At 42.6% G+C, this 12,493-nt stretch overlaps 1 protein-coding gene across 7 annotated transcripts in view; it reads right to left on the bottom strand.

Annotated features, from left to right (window-relative positions):
• Window positions 1-12,493, bottom strand: part of myo6a (myosin VIa) — a 148,098-nt gene that overhangs the window by 47,505 nt on the left and 88,100 nt on the right. For all 7 annotated transcript variants that reach the window (XM_013910759.1, XM_013910757.1, XM_013910758.1 and 4 more), the window contains exons 20-23: window positions 12,212-12,305; window positions 4,104-4,234; window positions 3,923-4,000; window positions 2,644-2,773 (exon numbers count right to left, since the gene is read on the bottom strand). In XM_013910759.1, the coding sequence (XP_013766213.1) occupies window positions 2,644-2,773; window positions 3,923-4,000; window positions 4,104-4,234; window positions 12,212-12,305 (433 nt within the window). The remainder of the gene's footprint in view (window positions 1-2,643; window positions 2,774-3,922; window positions 4,001-4,103; window positions 4,235-12,211; window positions 12,306-12,493) is intronic.

Raw genomic sequence — 12,493 nt, 5'->3', positions numbered from 1 at the left:
CATAGCACCACTCACCTGGAGAGAGCACTCAGACTGCTGGTTTACTCCTTACTAGGATAGCTAATTGTCTTTGGCAAAACAACCCTGAGCCCGGGTCTGTTTGAGGTTTCTTCCTGTCAAAAGGAAGTTTTTCTTTGCCACTGTCACCAAGTGCTTGCTCATAGGGACTGATTCTTGAGGCTTTCTCTGTATTATTGTCTTGACCTGACACTATAAAGCACCTTGCTGTAATTTAGGGCTATATAAATAACACTGAACTGAATCTATTGTAGTAAAGTTTCACTATAGACCTTTTGCCGTCCCCGTCTTGGTGTTATGAAAGCAGACAGGACCTGGCACGCACCACAAGGTAAGCCTTCCCTAAAACACACATGTATTTCGTATCTATTTGGGTATAAAACATCAGATTTGTTTTATCCAAAAGACCTGAAATGTGAGACCGAGGCCTCAGGTCCAGACTATGCGAGGTACAGGTCTGGTCAAAGCCAGCAGGAAGCTTTCTTTTCTGTCTCATAATTCAGGAGTAAATAATAGAAAACTTAAAGTTTACAGACTTTGTCCTGATAAGAAACCTTGTTCCGCTGAATTCCTACAGATCGGTTTAATTTGAGGCGAGCTGCTCTCTGATGCAGTTTACCTTCTGTTGTTTGCAGAAATTCACGATTTCTTCACAGAGAAACATCATTTGTGATTCAGACCCACCCGTCTCCAAGTCTGTGACAGCACCGGCGCTTCTCCGTCCTCCCAATGAAGGAAGTTTGGATTGAATTGAAGTGAGAAAATTAAAGTGAGAGAGAGAGCGAGAGGAGGGGTTACGAGGGAGTCCCGAGGAGATGAAGTGTGAAAGATAAATAGAGACAGAGATCAATAACATCTCTGCTCGCTGCCAAATTCGTTTCATCTTGTTATGACCTCAGAATATGTAACTTCTACACCGTCAATAACAGGATGATGAATTAATGACTTTGCATTTAGAGAGCAGAGGACACCGGGCGCTCCTGCAGCCCATGAGTCAAAGTATTGTCTAACAGTTACGGCTGATACATCCCCACGCCTCCTGGATCCATTTTTAATGGGATGGGTGACGTGCTTGGGTAGTTTTTGCAAATAAAGCTCGATCGATATGGAGAAGGAGAGAGAGAGAAACCCAAAAACGGAGAAGAGCAGGATAAATGGAGACGGACACAGACAGAGAGGCAGTGACCGACACTGCAGTAATAAAAACCAGCAGACAGACGGACCGCTCCTCCAACAGCTCAAGCCCACATTATCACAGCAGCCTCTGCTGCACATAAACAGCCAGTGGTTTGTTTTCCCTGCTCCGTGCACCTCCTGTTTGCGCGACGGGGCTCCAAACACATCTGCCTGCACTACACTGCGAGCTAAATGAGCAAGATTTATACGAGAATTACGCAAATCTGCGCAAACCTGACCTGCTGCTGCTGTCCCTGAAGGTCTCCTAAACGCCTTTAAGCAACAAAAATGGTTCTTTTTACTCAATGAAAAAGAAAAAAAAAACCCTGAAGGATTCTGATGACAGATCAACAGGTGCCTCTACTGCAGATAAGTATTCTGCATACACTCACAGAGGTGGTCAATTTGAGTGCTCAGCAAACAAGATGACAATGTCCCAAATGCAGACAGGAAGCTTTAAAATGGGACTTCATGAAGCAGTGGGTGACGGTGGCCACCTCCGTTCTGGGGTTTGGCATGACTGGACTCACGAAGCTCTGAGTTACATCACTGTGTCAATTTGTCAGGTGACGCCATGCTCAAGAGTGTCCTGCCACACTGAAGGTGAAAACAACCCCCTGATTGGCTGGCGGTGGTTCCTGGAGGTTTCTCTCTCTCATCTGGTGCAATCTGTTGCAAAGAAGGTGTTTTCTTTGGTTTCTACCATGTTGCCATAGTTACCTGTAGTTTTTCCTGTCTGTCTGCAAATACTCGCCAACTAATGGAAGTTTCCACTTCCACATGTTGGCTCCAGCAGGCACAACCTTAAGTTTGAAGCGGAATCTTATCCACTCCCAGCTGCACTACAGCTTGGAGAACAGCTGCAGGGTGTTTGAAGTCCATTGACATTCAGACTACATCTGCCCGTTCTTCCTAGCGACAGGTGGTTGCCGACGGTTGCAGACTTGTCTGTAGGAGTGTGTGACTGGATCCTAAATGATCACCATGACTGTTAAGTTAACGTCACGTGGGCAGTGCTCACATGCAAAGACCTGCAAAACCTTAATATGAAATTCAGCAAGTGCAGCGTTCTATGCCTCAGCAAGATAGAGATCCCTGGTTTGATCCCGGGAGGAGGAACGTTGCATCAGGAGGGCACCCGATGTAAAAACCCAACAAGTCAAACGAGCGACGCAACCTGCTATGAACAAAGGAGCTTCTATGTATAGTTAAAAAAATCACGTGATTTTGTGGTGGTTACAACAGAACCTCAGTGAGCCTATTTATTCATTTCCATCAGCTACAGTATGACCACTGAGACACCAACTGAGAGAACATAAAGCCAGTTATTCATACTGAGGATGCTTTTCTATCATTTCAGAATCTTAAATGGACGCACATTTTCAAACACTGTTAGATCATCGTCATGTTAAAGCTCACGATCGTGATATAAGAGCAGACGTTGCGTACGTTTGATGACGGACAGAGCGCACCACTGGACCTTCTTCCAGCGGCTGTGGATGAGCCACTTGTTGACCTTCTTCACCAGCTCGGCCAGATGGTCGGGGTCAGACTTCATGATCTGGTCAAATTCTGCAAACTGGACAGAGACGAGAAACACGTGATCAGAGCAGTGATTGTCTTTGATTTTTACCCGGATAAACCTCGTTTGTTCTTTTAGCCATTTTAATGGGCAGTGTGCCTCTTCTTTATCAAATACTCCGCTGAAAATAATCCCAAACAAATAACACATCATCATCATCATAGCCTTGAATCCTTGTCCTTCAGTCTTAAAAGCAGGTTTATTTTTCTGTTAGTGTGTTTTGTATCTCACTAAAGAGCAGCCAGAAGACCGGAGGTGTACGTTTATTCTAGTTCAAGTTCTCTACTCCATTCATGAATGTTTTAGAAGTCAAGGATATCTCCCACGCTTTAATGCTCCCTAACCTTAACTGCTCTGGATTTATAAGGCTTCGGAGCTCTTCTTTACGACTGTGCAGCTGACGTTTGTTGTGATCGTGTCCTCCAAACACCCCTGAACGATGAAAGAAACTGCTGAATTTCCTGCATTATCTGCTCAACATCTGTGTGTCCTTATTGTTTGTTTTCCAAATCTTGATTTCTAACAGCAGTGACACGCAGCCCTGCCAAACCCCCGCCCGCCTCTGGGTTTCAGATGTCTGAAGCTTCACACCATCACATTAGGAGCTACACTGCCTCTGAGATGTGCAAAGATTACCAAGGCTGTGCTTCAAGCTTTGACACATAAAACTTACTTTTCTGCCACCTAACATTTGCTAAAACTGGAAGCCACAACTGTCGGTGGCTGCTCGCAGGTGCAAACAGTTATTCACGGGGACCATGTGATGTTGCGTCTACACTGGAGGGTGGTGTCGTCTTCAGAAAGCAGCCAGCGAGGACTTAAGTATTTATGTATCCCCCTGTCCTGCAGCTATACTGTCAGGCTTATGGTTTGTCCGGCATGTAGCGCTTCAAGGCTCTCTGCTGCAAATGTGTGCACTTTCATAAGTCCCTCCTGGAAGCCACGCGTCTGACCCAAACGTGATTAATTATTCATCTGGTGGAGAAAAAAAGCCCATCTGCTGGCTCTGGCACTTCTTTAGAAAACCTCATCTAGTCTCACCTCGGCAGCAAAAGAAAACTAATGCGCTTTTCCTTTGGCTCTATTGTCTTTCTTTAGGTGAACAAAATCTATATTAGCCAGAGTGAGCAGGGAATAGAGCCTCACCTTCCCAGGCCGGAAGAACACTCTGGTCAGGCCGAACTTGTAGTCATTTTCATTCAGCCCCAGAGCTTTGAACAAAGCCTGCAACACAGATATGCAGGGCAGAGATAAACATGGGGATATAGCTCTGTTAAAATGATAACCACAAGAGCTCAGGGCCAAACCCGAGGGGCAGAGGGCTGACCTTGCAGAAGAGCCGTGGGTCGAGGCGGGTGAGCTTGGGAGGCATGTACTTCTGGTACATGTTGTAGAGCTCGTGGAATGGAGCTCGGGAGGGGAAACCGCCCTGCATCAGGTCCAGCACCGAGACCATACCTACAGACAAAAAAAGAGGAAAATATGATTTTACCAGACAAAAAAGTTCGAGATCCACTAACCGCACAGCCAAGAAAGGCAATAAAAACAATCCCTCAGAGTTAGCTCATGAGCTTTAGGCATTTTACTCCAAACCAGTAAATCATAAACCAAATATCTCAGTGGACGTCTGAAAAGACGTTTCTGCTTTTGGAACACGAAAAGACTCGACACGAGGTTTCCACCTGTACACATATAAGATAAATTAATTACACAAATACTTGATACCAAGGAGAAAAGGCATGAGTCCACAGTATGAGCTGCCCAGTTCTGCAGTTTTTATGCCTCCTGCTTTCACATCAAACAGCTCTGAGGACTGCCTGCAGATAGAAACCAACCGGGGAGCCCCTGCTGGGAGCTTCCTGTTTACACTAGCACCTCTAACAGCAGCTCTGAAGTGATGAAGAGCCAGTTTCTGTAATCCCATTGCAGCCTCTTCACTCTCTTTGCTGTGTGGTGGATGGTGCGGAGCAGGTTGAAGTTTACTAGCAGAGAGTTTTATATTTCCTTCTGACATAGTGAAACCTTTTATTTCCTCCATCACATACAGGCTCAATAAAGTCTGGACTTCACTTGTATCCATGTACAGCTGATCTCTAATTCCCCCAAAGTCTTGTTTATACATTTTTGTTGTTTGCTGCATTCATTTTTGTTTCTGCATTCATGGACTTAACTGATTAATGTCACTCAATTATTATTCACTCAATTATTCTCTTAAGCAGGTCCCTTTTTTAGCTGCAGCTAAAAAAGAAATAGAAAGTTACTGGAACACAGAGGAAGTTTCAACGATACAAAAACACAATATTTTTACTTCCTTATGCACACACAGGAGCACAGCGAGGACCAAGACCGTCTTCCAAATTAGATAAATGACACCAGGAAGCCTGGCTGACCTCGAGGCTTGATGCAAATAGAAGTGACAGAGGGGAGGTCCTCGAGTTCATAGACAGAGCCGCATCGTCGCAGGGCTCGAATGTGGATGACCTCTGACGATCCGACCATATTAAAAAGAGACCTACTCTTAAAAAAAAGCATCAGTTATGAATAAAATTTAATCTGTGACCAATGTGGACATCTTTTAACTGAATTTGACTAATAATAGATTTAGATCATCTCACATTAGGATTCATTATGAGTCCATCTGGCAGTCGAAATAATCTCTTCTTTCTTCTAAAGAACCGATTATAAACATGAGAGTCTTACTTAAAACCGCTGTTTTAACCCAGCATCACAGCTTCCTACACCCCTCCCAAGCACCATTGGACTCCTCAAATCTGAACACACTGAAGAGGAAACAACATGATGACTTATTAAAAACTAAATTTTTTTTATCACCAAACTTTTGTTTTGTTTTAGGACTTAGTGTTCCTCATTGTTAATGAGGACTTAGGTTTCCAGGGTTAAAACTGTTATAGGCTAATAAGTAGGCATATGAATTGATGCCAACTAACCTGTGTAAAATGAGAAAACACCCATTTCAGGTTTGACTGGGGTACGTAGGTAATACAGACAGCTCTATAAGCTCTTGGACAACAACACAGTTTTTGTCATTTTGCCTGTTCCCCGATTATTTCAAGATAAGTTGAGCAGATAAAATGATCTGGATGTCATTCAAAGTGTTGAACTTATAGACTGAAATGAAAGGTCATAATTAAGATGAAAAACCAAAATAAACCAATCAGACAGAGGAAAAACTTTACAAATAACCAAATCAACAATCTGGTGCATTCTTAAAAAAAAAAAAAAAAAAAAAAAAAAAAAAAAAGCTCTGAGCAGCTCACCCGAAAGATCACAGATGACAGCTAAAGCACATGATCGCAGAATTATTTCCATGGTTCAGAAACAAGAGGTTAGAGAAAAACTAACTAAGGAGTATCACTTTCAAGAGCTTACAACAAGGTGCAAACCACTGGTTACACTCAAGAGCAGACTTTATTAGAATTAGACTTTACCAGAAAACATCTAAAAGAGCATGTGTAGTTAAAACAAAACAAAACAAAACAAAGGAAACTTGTTTTTTTTAATTAAAAGCAACAACAACAACAACAACATGTTTTTTGGTGTGTTTTTTTTTTATAAATTCAAGACAAACCTGTACCAGAATGATGAGAAGAGAGAAGTCTGAAGAAAGAACGAAACAGCTGATGAGCTAATGTTAAAACATGGGCATGAATGGTTGCCGGGGAAAGCAGGTCACTGGAGTTTGTTGATGACTGCTCATCAATGACTGTTCTGCTCAGCCCTGAAGTGTTCAGGGCTGATGAACAGATGAATAATGACCCAAATAAACTGCAAAAGCAACCTAAGTCTGAACCCAACAGAGCAGCTTTGCAGGTGTTAAACAAAAACAGAGACCCAGAAACAGGCCTGCAGAGGATCTCAAGATGTCTACGGGTTCTAGACTTCAGGAAATCACTGACTGCAATAGATTTTCATCCAAGCATTAAAAGCCGTGCTTATACTTAAAATGATGTCAGACTAGCAGTTAGTTTTGAGAAAATGTAGGACTTTGTATAAAAACTTCTGTAATTCCTAAAAAAAATGATGCAGTACTTTTGTTAAGCACCTTGAATTACAGCTGCAGAAAGTCTGCACTTAAGTCATAAACATCTTGAATGTTTGATTTGAAATCCTCAGTGGTGGTGTACAGAGGCAAAACTACAAAAGCTCTGTCATTGTACAAGTACTTACGGACCTGACGGCAGCTGTCAGGAAAAACAGGAACAATATAATTTCCAGAAAAACAAAACAGATGGCATTGTTATTTTTTTAGACACTGGATTGTGCAATCTGTTGTTAGACGTATGGGTAAAAATCAAAATACTCTCAGGTATACTGGCACAAAAATGGAAGTGAGCTTCGGCTGATCCCATTAATAGAACTTCCAAATAGAAAAAATTCAAAGCAGCTAAAGGCTGCTTAAAGAGCCTGGTCCAAACAGTCTGCGCATGCCAATTAGCATCCTTTATCAGACACTGCATATTCAGCTTTGTGACCCTTTCTGTCTGCTGCTTGTGCTGCCACAACTTTCCTCTGACACATTACATTAATCTATTTATTTAGACCGCCTGTAAACGGAGATCATTCGCCATTTTTGAAGCATTGTTAGTCATCTCATTTTGCTCTGGAAGCTTCTATCAAAGGGCTCATTTTCAGGCCTCTTTCATGTCAAACAGATGCTGCTAATTGGCATTCATTCATCCTCTCTGCAGTATTTGTTCGTGTCCTTAAGTTGCTTTGGAGCTCATGACCTCCATCGAGTGTTTTTCCACTGATTTCGTCAACCCCCTCCTCAGCATAAAGTACTCTCACAGCCACGTTAAATGAGTTAACAGTTTAAATCACAGGACGGCACAAACGCAGAATATATGGCTCAAAGATAAAATAAAGAAATAAACAGCGTTCAAGCTGCATAAGACGGAAGCATGCACCAGAGAACTTTTTTGTATTTGCTACGACACACTGAACATAAAACACAATCAGAGCCACTGCGATGTCGCTTTCTGGTTCGTGGACTTTGGCTGTACAAGATGTTAGCCAATGAGCACAGACTAGCTATTCCCCCTTTCTGACTCTAATAATGTAATTTACAAAATTATCTTGATGTTCAAACTAGAACATCAAGTTTCTTCTTCTGAAATGGCTACGCCCAACTGTTCAAACCCACAGATATCACTGTTAAAAAAAAAAAAAAAAAAAGACTCTCCAGCATTAAATATCACGTTTCCGTCCCGTTAAAGAAACAGTTTTGGTTTCTACAGACTGGATTGTACAGATTAACCATGCAAAAAGTCTGTGCTTCAGTTTCTGTAGGTGTAATGTCAGTATTTTATTAATCTCAGCATCCAACGGAAAAATGGCGGGAGGCAAACTGCTGATCCCGCGGCTTCAGTACTGCTTTAGTGGATGTGTCCATCTTTTGTTTACAGTCTATGGTTTTGCTTACATGACTTCATTCCAAAATAAAGAAAAAAAATGCATGAGGACATTCCCACAGCAGCGAGCATATCCAGCTTTGATACTGATATAATTTCAAAATAAGACATTTTAGGATTATTTTAACTTGAACCCTGGAGGTGCATCACTAACTGAGAGCAACAGAGACACTGCCTAGATTCCTACTGTGTTTAGCCTACGCTCACGTCTCTGCTATTTCATTAGTTTTCATTGATTAATAAAACTGTGGTGATGAGTGACAATCAGCAGCACAAGACACCGTCCGGAGCCCGAGGATCAAATTCAAATCTTCCCCATCATTACCTTCAGCCCATCGACCGCGAAGCACTTTCTTTTGCTGAATGACTTCCTCCGCCCGCTGCCCCGTGATAAGAGAAGTTCCCTCTTGTGTATTCAGATAAAGCTGAAAGTTGTTGAGTGCTGGCCCCGAGCTGAACACAACTCATATCGGGCTTTCAGCTGTAATTGCTGCACGGCTTCCTGTTTGGGGATTTGATATCATCTTTAATTGAAACATCACCCTTCACAGCTACATGGAGGCAATTTTCAGAAGTGAGGGCTTTCACCTTGGAGCCCTTTTGGGGGGCATGAAGGTATTAAAAGCTGATCTGCGCTTTTGTTTGAAGAAGAAAAGAAACCCTGAATCTGTGAGCCTCCCCTCCAGCAGCTGTAACACCACACGTGGTTATCAAGTCCTGCGTCTAACTCGCAAGGTGTATCACAACTTCAACGTGGACTGACTTACTTAAGCCCTCTAAGTCTATCTGTACTTTCTGCTCAAGGCAGCTCGGGTCAGACAACCCTGCCCCGTCTCAGGCTCAGATTAAATCTACATCTCATTTTCAGAGGTTCTGTGCCCCGGCTGTTGCTGAGCTTCCCACTTTGTCGACTGTGTCGAGCTGGTACACCGAAGTCTCTCACGTCTACTCCAGACCAACAACACTTCGATTCTCAGCACAATAAAACTGATAAAGAGTTCGGCGGGGTGCGGTATCTGAGCTCTGCGAGCATGAACCGAATCTCTGAGGATATTAAATCTGAACTCATCACTTCTTTACCTCCAAAGCCAAGGACAGGGAAGAGATGGGGGTGAATCTCACAGAGGGAAAAAGAAAATGTTTAAGAATAAGGCCACAGTCACAAGCAGGACCACAGGAAATACAGGCCATCTGGGTATGCTTAAAATACCGACTGGTTACAATTTACATTTACTTGAAAAAACAAAAGGCAAGAAAAAGTAATGAACAGAATCAATTTAAAATCAACTTTTGTTCTCGTGTTTAGTAAATCCTCTGTTATTTGCACTTTTCGTGAGCTATCAAATCGAAGCTGCATCAAAAACACATTTCAAATCCTTTTTAACACCTTTTTTAAAGATATAAACCTTTTAACGAAACACATCTGTCGCAATTTCTCTTCTCGCAGTGTGGAGGTTGATTTGCTGTGTGGCTTCAAATGGGTGTTGGGCAATTAATCACAGTTTAATTTGAACTACGAGCGATGAGCTCCAACAATTAGGAAAACAAGATCATTGGCATAAACAAGCACTTTGTTGCACTCGTTTTTATTTGGAAGCTCCCATTTTGTTGTGCGTGTTATTAATGAAGCCATTTCCTTTACAGATGTGCAATAAAAAACAGCATCACTCAGAAAACACATCACACATTTTTTTTTTTTAAACAACCATCTTCAGGAAAAATGGCATCATTTTTTAATTTGATGGCAGTGAGATATGTTAAAGTGTGTAGCATCTCCGCGTTTTTTTACTAACAGCCTATAAAAATCTTCCTGACTGTAAATCATGAGCTGGAGTTTAATGTACAGTATGGGAGCAGATCAAAGCTTCAAAATAAAATCAAAAAATAAAATCAAAGCGTCAGCCTTCAGAATAAGATCAAACCTGACACAAAAAGCTTTCTGTTCTAAAATCTAAAATGAAATGCCGTTAATGTCCCAATTATTATTATTATTTAAAAAAAGAAAAAGAAGAAATACAAATAAAATGACACCTCCAACGATGACGTCGTCCTAAAACCTGAACTGACTTTTAAAATGTGCCGAGCTGAGTTTTTCGCAGATGTGCTGCCAGCTTTGTGTTTCTGTGAGCTGTGAACCTTTGGGGATGGTGAGGAGAGAGACATGTAGTCCCCGAGTTTGCCCTGAACGCAGCACGCCTCCCTGCAGTGTTGCGTTGCACACACTGTGCCTGAGAGGAGTTTCTGCCTCAGAGGATAAAAACATGCAGAAAAGACAACGTGTCAGCGGGAAGAGCACCGACCTTGGATCGACTCTACGTCCGGTCAAAGGAACAGAGGGAAGAACAGGCCTCATACCTGCTTCATCCACGAGTGGCTTTTCCACAGGTGAGCTGGCATTTGTGGGGACGATCAGATCAACAGCAGCTCTAAAGAATTTCAGACGGTTTGTTTTCCTGATGCACTCTCCTGCTTGTATTACGGATGAAATCTGCAGGTCTGTGTAACCGAAACGAAGCTCAACCTGAAATCGTGTTCTCGGAGCACACCGGGCCAAAACAAACCTGACGAGCTCCTTAATTATGGAAAAAATTAGCAACTGTGTGTTACCTGACAAATATCATGCAGTGATCCTTCCAAGATGAGGGTCTCCTAATCACAACCTGATCACAGTCTGGCCAAAGGCGTATCACCTTTGCTTGATCCTGACCCAACAGTGGGTGGTTTGGGTGCGTTTGATTTACAACACAAGACAGTGTGAGAGCTTTATTGTGGAGATAAAGACAGAAAGCTCACCTTCAGCAGTTTTGTCACTTTTTAAACTCACTTTGTTTTCCTTCTGTACAACTTTTAAACTCGTTTTTCAAATAATTCACAAACCTTGCTCTCACACCGTTGAACCCTTGTTATTTTCCCGCAGACTCGTCTGAAAAACATCCTTGTTTGTTGTAAAAGACGATGAGTCACTGCCTCCTTTTTGTCTCGCCCTCTCTCTTTGGTTAAATTTTTCCGTGTTTTTCGGAGATTTCGTGACATTTTGTTCTTATTTGCAGTCTCGGTGTCACCTGTAAAGGCGCTGCATGTTTTTTGTCATTTAAATAGGACAAATAGGACCTACTGATAACAGATGTGTGAAACGCGCTGAAGGGGAGATTATAAAATAGTCACACAGAAGTTTGTTTCTTATCAACAGCTGTGGACAGAAGGACAGATTTTTTCTTTTTTAATAAGTAAACAATCAGCCGTCTTTGGACGTCAGACCTACGCACTGCTGTCTGAGGCACAGTTTATGGGAAAATCTCAAACCTCAGGCACACAGACAGTGCCAGAACATTAACTTTTACTAACAGAGAGCTAATGTGACACTTGTACTGTGAGGTTTTTGTTGGTGAAGAAAGAAAACTGTCCAAAACCATAACCATTGTAATAATGTGCTGCCATTTATGAACTGCACAGTTTTCAGGCCCCTGTTCTGTGGAACCAGCTTCCAGTTTTGATTCAGGAGACAGACACTAACTCTACCTTTAAGATTCGGCTTAAAGACTAAAGTGTATAGTTAGGGCTGGATCAGGTGACCTTGAATCCTCCCTTAGTTACGCTTCATTAGTTATTATTCATCTCTGTCTCTCATCCACAGCATGTCTTTGTCACATCTTCTTCCCTCACTGCAGATGGCCCCGCCCCTCCCCAAGTCTGGATCTGTCGGAGGTTTCTTCCTGTTAAAAGGGAGTTTTTCCTCCCCACTGTTGCCAAGTGCTTGTTCATAGCAGGTCATCTGATTCTTGGGGTTTCCTTTCTATTCTTGTAGAGTCTTGCCTTACAATACAAAGTGTCTCGAGGAGACTGTTAAGTCTATTAAAAGTGTTCAAACACCAGAACAACGAGGCCCTGACATGTTTTGCTTCTTCAAAAAGACAGAATAGACAGGAAGTGATGTTAGAAGTGAAATGACCTCACTTCCTTCCAGGTGCAAACATTAAAATCAGAGTGTGCAGGAAACACTGACCAGAGCACTGCAGCTGGGAGAGGATCTGAGCTCCTTCAAACTGGTGACTGACCATCTTCAGGTTCGGCTTAATGCAGCGAATAAAACTGGAGCCCTGGAGGAGGAGGAGGAGGAGTTGGGGGGTAAAGAAACCAGAGAAGATGAAACAAGTTATTACACCAACAGCATGATCCACAACCTACATCACAAATTCATGGCATTCATCATATCGGGCTCAGGACGTGATGCACGGCGCCGAGGGGGAGGGGAGGTGGGGACTGCGAGATGTACGGACAGGACGGC

This window comes from Pundamilia nyererei, unplaced genomic scaffold (assembly GCF_000239375.1).
Source record: "Pundamilia nyererei isolate P.nyererei 1_Seehausen unplaced genomic scaffold, PunNye1.0 scaffold00048, whole genome shotgun sequence".
NCBI classification, from domain to species: domain Eukaryota; kingdom Metazoa; phylum Chordata; class Actinopteri; order Cichliformes; family Cichlidae; genus Pundamilia; species Pundamilia nyererei.
This window is presented reverse-complemented; position numbering and strand designations above follow the sequence as displayed.